At 42.7% G+C, this 8,483-nt stretch overlaps 1 protein-coding gene across 1 annotated transcript; it reads right to left on the bottom strand.

Moving 5' to 3' along the window:
- Window positions 1–6,456: 6,456 nt before the first annotated feature.
- LOC134944357 (taste receptor type 2 member 41-like) lies at window positions 6,457–7,374 on the bottom strand. Its single transcript, XM_063932937.1, has one exon. It carries the CDS (start codon window positions 7,372–7,374, stop codon window positions 6,457–6,459), a length of 918 nt encoding a protein of 305 aa, XP_063789007.1.
- Window positions 7,375–8,483: the final 1,109 nt, after the last annotated feature.

Here is an 8,483-nt window from a genome sequence, read left to right as displayed (position 1 = left end):
TTTCCCTTCTAGCCCTAGAGACTTCCGCGGAATAGTCCTGGAAGAGGAACAGTCGCTGTCCATCCCATTGAAGTGGGCCCTTGCTTCGAGCCGCAGACCATATCAGTTCTTTATGTCTGAAATTTAAGCATTTAAAGATGACCGGGCGGGGTCTAGATTGGTTCGAGTCACGTGGGGGACCCAATCTATGAGCTCATTCGATTTCCATCAAGGAGAGTTCTTCGGGAATACCTAGGAGGTCTGGCAAGTCGGAGAGGAGGAATTTCAGCAGGTCAGGGCCTTTCAGTGATTCTTTAAGGCCCACAATCCTCAAGTTGTTGCGTCTTGAACGATTTTCAAGATCGTCCATCTTCATCATCACATGTTGACGTGAAGTCGTTAGAGATACGACTTGTTCTTTGAGATCCTCTATTTCCTTAAAGTTAACTCCAATTCTATTCTCGTTCACCGAGATTCTGTGGGTCATCGACCCAAGTTCTGATTTCAGGTCTGATACTGCGGTCAAAAATGTATCCGCCTGAGCTTGTAGTAACGGTTCCACGGTTTCTTTAATCGCTTTCACTATTTCCGAATAGCAAGGTGGAGCGGGGGGAGCTTTTGGTGCCATGGTAGGTGGTGTTTACACCGCGATGTCTAGGCAGACAGGGTGGGAGGATAGTGGCGGAGAGGTGTTGCTTGGTTCCCCGCGTTTACTACCACTTCTATATCATTGGGGTTTTGGTGTAGTAGAACTTAAGAATTTGTCCATAGTAATAATTACGAGCTCATGAGGGTCGGACAGATGACATAACTTGCCGTTGGTTAGAAAAGTGGGGATAGGTCTACATCACAGCTGCGGGTGATGCAACTTCACATATCACTGTGATATGTATCCATTTATGGAAAGCTGAGAGCGGGTGTAGTTCTCCAAGTCGTCGGAGAGATGCAAGTGTGTTTACCAGGTATAAAATTGCTATCATCACTTATTGGGAGAGTAAGCAGCGAGACTTAGAGAGCGTGGAAATAATATCTGTGATGAAATATTTCAATTACAACGGCAATCCGGCCCGCGGCATCACCATATAAACACGCCAACTGAGAACTAATTAGTAGGTATGAAGATAGTCTCACTCACCTCCCACACACGTGGCGACGGGGAGGGGGGCAGCAGACTGGAGAAACAGCGTCAGTTTCAAGGATCAACTGTGTTGGTAATGAGGGTAAGCAGCTTCACTATGATAAGATCCAAGGAACAGCAAATATAATGCCAAATTATAAGCAGTAGAGGATATGCGGAGGAGGAGGTGGTGTCCCTGTAGCTGATGTTATGTTTAGATAGATCTCCCCCAACATGAGCATGGCATCTGCAGTCTCCCTCACCCTCACAGCCCCCCTCCGGTCCTCCCTATTGCAGTGGGAGCTACTTCCAGGGGGAGAGGGGTGCAGGGAAGGTACCTCCGTGTCTGGTGATCTCTGCTGCAGGCCGAGGGAGAGCTGTGCCACCGCAGCACCGGAAGTGCGGGTCCGCAGCTTTCCTCCATCCTCCATCCTCCGTCCTTGAGCACCGGGTCTCAAGCTCGCTGTACGGGGCTCCGGTATCGGTGTAGGGGGGGGTCCCAGGCACTCCCCAAGAGGCTGCAGGATCGACCCGTGTAATTCGGCGGCCGTGGACAGCTTCGGCGTCAGCGCGCCCCTTGGAGCTTCTCGGCGGGTCAGCCTTGGAACTTTAGTCCGCAGCTCCGGCGTCCAGTGCAGGCCACAACCCGCAGAGACCGTGATAACGATCTCCCGGCTCCGCGACCAGGCACACAGGGGGGTAGTTTTCTTTTAGCAGCAGATGGAATGATTTATAAAATGAGCAGGAGCTCTGACTTTTTGCTGCCAGTCGCCTCTCCAGTCAGGCCACGCCCCCACCAACGTTGTTTTTTTAATTATAAAAATAGAACAATTAGTAAGTGTTGCATGTTTGAATGTGTAAAGTTTCAATTAAATGTTAATTGGTATTCTTAACAATATAAAACTGTTTGTTGTTTAATTTAAGATAAACATATACGTTCAAAAGTGGTTATTTTTCCCCACAGAAAATTAGAACATTACACAAATACACTTTACACTGTTTAAAACATAAACACCTAACTCAAGAAGATAATTTTGCATTCTTTAATTACAAATACAAAATACACAGATGAAATAGTTGGCTATAAGAATTGCCCTAATCTGCCTTTCACTTTCTGTGCTCACATAGTTTGTTGTTGGTGGTAACAAAACCTTTACCTGCTTGCTGTCTATTGCATAATCTTGTGGGATGGTTGATTTGATGCAAGATTATGCAACAAATAGCAGCAGAGCACAATATTGGACACTTTAGTAGGATGATATAATAATATGTCTCCTGATTTATCAAAACACCTGAACCTTGTTCTTAAAAGACCAAAGGCATGCTCTGTCACTGATCAGGTGGCTATATGTGCCTTATTATACTTATCCTCAGGAGGAGTTTGTGGCTCTGACAATGGAGTCAGAAACCAGGAGCAACAGCCCTAGCCTAAATCACCTGTTGGGAAATAAACAATATAGTAAGAAGTACTATTAGTACTAGCAGCTTCATTAACACATACATAACATACTTATGTAACAACCATCCCTCTGGCATTTGACCAAAAACTTTGCAGACAGGTATGAATTGTTGAGGATGTAGGCATCATGGCACAAACCAGGGTAGCCAGTCACAACATTCATGATGTTTAGTTTTGCATCACAGTCCACTTTCATGGAATAGGTATAATGCTGAATTTGTATAAACATGTGTAGTGTTCCTGGGTGGTCTCATCCCGATGTATGTGCAATCTATAGCTCCTAAACATCAGGTATGCCTGGGAGACTATAGAAAGCTACCTTAAATTCATGCATCTGTGACTCCTGCTGGGAAAGCAGATGTAGGTGTTACACAGGGGATCAGTGCCTGCATTACTTGGGTCAGGTGTCTGCTAAAGGTAGGCTGGGAAATACCTAGCAGTCTACCTGAAACTGACTGAAAGGAGCCAGTAGCAACGAAATGCAAAGCACACACCACCTTGTGCAGACCAGATGAGTCTTGATGAGGTCATACAGTATCATTATGTTGGGATGTGAGAGGCAGAACATCTGTATGACCTCACCAGCAGACAATGCATTGAGGTTTATATGACAATGAAAGAACCTAGGACTGCATAGGTTGCAGGGTAACTCATGAAGCTGCTGATGTTGCTCTGATTGATACTTCTGGGTTCTCTCAGTCAGATGGTGATTTGCAAACCACAGGTAGGTGCATAGCATAGCATAGCCTTGAGAAGCAATTATTCCTACAGCCACACTGCCCCACATGCTTATGGGAACTTTGAAGTCATCACAATTCAATTTCCGACCAATAAAATGGTGATTATAAGTTCAAATCCAATGTCTCTCATTATTCTATTAATTTGGTGACGTGAAATTTGATTTACATTTCAATATTAAATTGATTTGCAAATTGAATTTTTTTAAATTAGGGGATCCTATATTAAACTATTGAAAAACATTTCTGTGTTACAGAAATTTTATTTTTTAGTAGTATTTGTGTTGAATTTGGTTTTAGGTTTGATTTGACGTTCAATTTTGCCTTTAGTAAATCTCCAAAGTCAAAATTTAATGGAAATTGAATGAAAATCGTTTGACAAATCACTCAAAACTGAAAATCGAACATTAGTAAATATACACTATGGAGGAATCCTACTTCTAATTTAGTGGGCAGGGCAGGTTATGGACATAATATGCATATTAATACACATAAATGAATTAATGTACACATCCCTAAGAAAATAATGTATAGGGATGTCTTCAATTTTAAAAATAAGTTTTAATGGGTAAAAAACATATACCAATCATTAATATTAGAAATGTTTCAGTTCCGGGCATTGGCTCGGTTGTAAAGGTAACGGACCGATGGACAATCCCCATATTTTAATTACTAGAGCCTCACCTAATTGGCCTCTAGTGTTCATAGATTCCAGCCCGGACCCCAGCATGGTTGTTTTGGTGACCGGCTGCTGGCCAAACACCCTATTTCAGTTACTAGAGCTACACCTTATCGGCCTCTAGTGAATACCTGGGGTCATACACAGCTTAGCAAAACAAGCATCTGAGGAACAGAAAATGCTAGGGCTTGTGTTTCTTGGTTCCCCTCTAAAGACAACATACTGGGTGGGTATCCGGATGATAGGACAACAGTGTCTAGGTTGACAGTCAAAATGTCAACACCATATGGTCAACATGCATGAGATCAACAGGTCAAAAGGTAGACAGCTGTATGGACCATACTGCTTAGTGTCATCAGATACAAAAGTGCGACTCCTGTACATGATATCTGGGGGCCAGTCAAGCAAGAGGTAGTCCATTCTGCACATGCTCATTCACAGCCAGGGGATTGCAGTGGGAAGGCGCAGATGCTTGGGAGGCTACTATGTCAGCTAAAGCCCAGCTGGCTGCAGTATCATCCCATGCAGCCATACCAGGTAAGAGCTTAAAAAACATCATCTTAATGGGCAGAACTTTTGATGGGCTGGTAATGAAATACCTGATTGTCAAAGTCCCAACAGGGGAATCCCAATGCTGAGAATGTCAACATGGTGAGTATTTTAACACTAAGCCTTCCCCTACCACAGCCTAACTCTATCTGTCCCATCCTGCAGCCTAAACCTAACCCTCCACTTCCTCCAGCCTAACCTTAACCTTTCCCTCCTGTAACCTAAACCTAATCCTCCCCACCCAGCCTACACCTAACCTCCCCCTCCTGCAACCTCACCCTAACTTCCCCCATAGCATGACCCTAATCCCCTTGACAGCTTAATCCTCTCCCTAGTGTCTAACCCTAAATTCCTCCACAGCATGACCCTAGCCCCTACAGCCTAACCCTCCACCTAGAGCCTAACCCTACCCCTAACCCATCCCTTCTGTAGCTTAATCCTAACCTTCTCTCCCTCCCACAGCCTAACCTTATCCCAGTCTAACCCTAAACCCCCATAGCCTAACCCTAATCATCCCCTCCTGCAGTCAATCCCTACTCCAGCCTAACCCCCCAAAGCCTAACCCTAATCTCCTCCACCCCTGCAGCATGACCCTAAATTCCCCAAAGCCTAATCCTAACCCCCTGCAGCATGACCACAACCGACTGCACAGCCTAGCACTAACCCTCCACATTGGGAATCTGTTGGCATTGTCATTATCGGAATCCCAGTGTCTGGATTCTGATCATTGGGATCCAGACTACATTCCCTTTTGAGAGCTTGTCTATTACTTACATTACTTTAGTCTGTTTTTATCCAAAAATTATTGTGTACCTCTTGGTGCTGGATAAGATTTTATTTGCTACTGTAGGTGACAGCACTGCTGAAAAAGTCATACACTAATAAATAGAAAAAAACCTACCTTTCAGATAAATTGGTTAAATCATGGATTTTGTCCATTTTCCAGTGTTTGGGAGCAAATGGTCGATTGTCATTTGCTCTCATCCACTGCCAGATTTGCATTTCAACCAGCCAGATCTGGCAGATGATCTGCCACATAATTGTATAGTGTATGCTCATCTTAAATCTCTCTGCACATGTTACATCTGCCCCACCTGCAGTGCAGCATGGCTTTGCCCATTAGTGTGCTTTTTTGGTTTGCTAACAGATGTAAATAAGGTCCAAAGTGTTGTAGATTTGGAGAGTTTAACCAAAAAGCCAGAAATGTCTTCAAAAGATTTTAAACTAAAGAAGATCATGCCCATGGAAACCGAGGGGCTAAAGACATATAAAGCAACATAAGCTGCGAACACCAACATTTTTATTTCCGTTACCTATCAAAGAACCTTGAAAGTGAACAGAGCTTTACAACAATATAAGTAACAGGTCAATAGTAAAATTAAAAAGGGCTGTCTTTGGGATTATCCCTACTCATCCTGCTATTACCCCTAGGGGTAGATGACTGCTGATAGCGGTGGGAGTAGAAGCTCGTAAGGCCATCCTTCAAACATGGAACCATTCAGTTGTGACTTCTCATTTGATTTTTAAAGCAATTTTATTTTTATCTTTTTTAGAATGCATTGGGTGTAGGTGGTTTTAGATAAAGAATCTCAGACTGAAAAGTATTTTGCATATGTGGAAACATTTTGTAGACACCCTATCTCTTGAATTTAAGAGTCAAATTCATAGAAGCCTACGCTATACCTCATGGTATTTGACTGGTGGCTGGCGATCCTCCTATTTTATTTGGACATGATGATGGGGTTATCTTTTGTACTATTGTAGGAGACATTCACCAGGTGTGTTTGTAGGAGCATACGAGAGACGGAATTGGAATGCATATTAAGAATTAGAGAAGTCTGAATGTAGCAGTGCTATTAAGCTATGAGATATTGTCACAACGTCAGTTTGCAGACCCCTGACCCGTAGTAATAAAGCAGAATAACATTTATTTGAGTCACATTTTCTTTTTGAAACAGTTCAGTAGAAATGACTGACAAGTAACTCTTAATTTCTTGTTTCTGAAGATAAGTGTTAGAGCTTGAAGTTTCCAGAAGGAGACATAAAACATCCCATATATCCAGTATAAAGGAGAAGACATGGACAACCAGACCTCATTCCAGAGAACCTGCGATGTAAAAAATGCGACATTCAGCACTAGGAGCAGGATCATGGTTTTGGCCGCAGTGATGTGAGCTTTTAGGTGGGAATTATCCAGGCTTGGTGACCTCTGTACCCTCCGGATGTGTATAATGAGAGGTGCGAGTGTGCAGCCCAGTGATATAAGGATCAGGAGGAAAGGGAATATTATCAGGAAATACGCTCTGTATACTATATCCAGAACATTGCTGTTATATTCATCACTGACTCTTGTACAGTAAGATGTGCTGTTATATGTATTATCTAGAGGAACTGACATAAAGATGACACCAAGCAGTAAGACCAGTAATAATCCGCACATCCCTAGGGTTCCTCCTATTATCCAGGGAATCATTGTGGGGAGTCCCGTCTTCAGGAATAGGATTATCCGGTGCTGGAAGGAGACAAGCTTGATGCAGTAGAAGGAGCACAGCCATGACGTCAGGGAAACGGTGCAGATGAAGATTGCAAACACCACATTAATAATGATTGTACACACATTATATGTTGACAACATGTCTGCCCACACCAAGTATGATACATAAAGAGAAATGTAAAAACTCTGGAATAACGCGCTGCACAGTCCAATGTAAAATATAATTAGATCTCGAGGATTGCTAAATCCATCAGTTACCCAGATCCTGTAGCTGGCAGCTGCCATGAGTATGTTACAGGATATTCCAGAAGATGAAATGATAATGCTAACCAGGTAGAAAGCAATTTCCGCAGTCTCCATGTTTATCTATTAGGAGACGTTCCCTGTACGAGAAGTTATCTTAGTGCTTGTCCTTTCCTTCCCTCTCTCTGTCTGCGTCTCTGTGTGTCCCTCTCTCTGTCTGCATCTCTGTGTGTCCCTCTCTCTGTCTGCGTCTCTGTGTGTTTCTCTCTCTTGTTCTTTTTCCCTTATCGCTGGTTTTCAAAGTGTAACCAATATTTGGTTTGAGGTAATGTATCAGTGTCATCACCCGTGGTCACACAAGCTTGCACTACTTTGCATGATGAGAAACACAATTTGCAAACAAGGCTCAGAGGATTTGTGCTTTGTCATGAGTGTAAAGACAGTAAATAAATGAATGAATTAAATAAAGGATTTGGTGTACTATCATTTATTTTTTAATAACTGAAAAAAGTCTTTATTCTGAAAAATACTGGGCCGGTTTCCTACCGGGTGTGGATCATTAGATCAACAGTATCTAGGTCGACAATGTTTAGGTCGACCACTACAGGTCTACAGTCACTAGGTCGACATGGTCAGATGTTCGACATGTTCTAGGTCGACAGGTCAAAACGTCAACATGAGTTTTTTTAATTTTTTTTGGTGTTATTTTCTTCGTAGAGTGAACGGGAACCCCTATTAGTGCAATGTGTCCCCTTGCATGGCTCGCGAGCTTCGGGCAGATTACCGTTCCAATCGTAGTCCACGTGGATCGTTAAGTATGAAAAAGTAAAAATTTTTTTAGAAAAACTCATGTCGACATTTTGACCTGTCGACCTAGAACATGTCGACCTTCTGACCCAGTCAACCTTGTGACTGTCGACCTATAGTGGTCGACCTAAACATTGTCGACCTAGACACTGTCGATCTTCAGACTGGAACCCTTTCCTACCACATTCCAAAAATATACTGGTAGGTTAATTGGCTCCCAACAAAAATTAACCCTAGCATGAATGTGTGTGCGTGTACATGTGATAGGGAATATAGATTGTAAGCTCTAGTGGGGCAGGGACTGATGTGAATAACCAAATATTCTCTGTAAAAGCGCCATGGAATATATGTGTGCGCTATATGAATAACTGCCAATAAATAATAATAATAATAATAATAATAATAATAATAATAAAACA

This window comes from Pseudophryne corroboree, chromosome 7 (assembly GCF_028390025.1).
Source record: "Pseudophryne corroboree isolate aPseCor3 chromosome 7, aPseCor3.hap2, whole genome shotgun sequence".
NCBI lineage: Eukaryota > Metazoa > Chordata > Amphibia > Anura > Myobatrachidae > Pseudophryne > Pseudophryne corroboree.
Note: the sequence above shows the minus strand (reverse complement) of the source record. Positions and strands in the feature narration are given on the sequence as shown.

Excerpts from the sequence above, each read along its gene's own strand:
- LOC134944357 (XM_063932937.1), bottom strand. The coding sequence starts at position 7,374 with ATGGAGACTGCGGAAATTGCTTTCTACCTGGTTAGCATTATCATTTCA.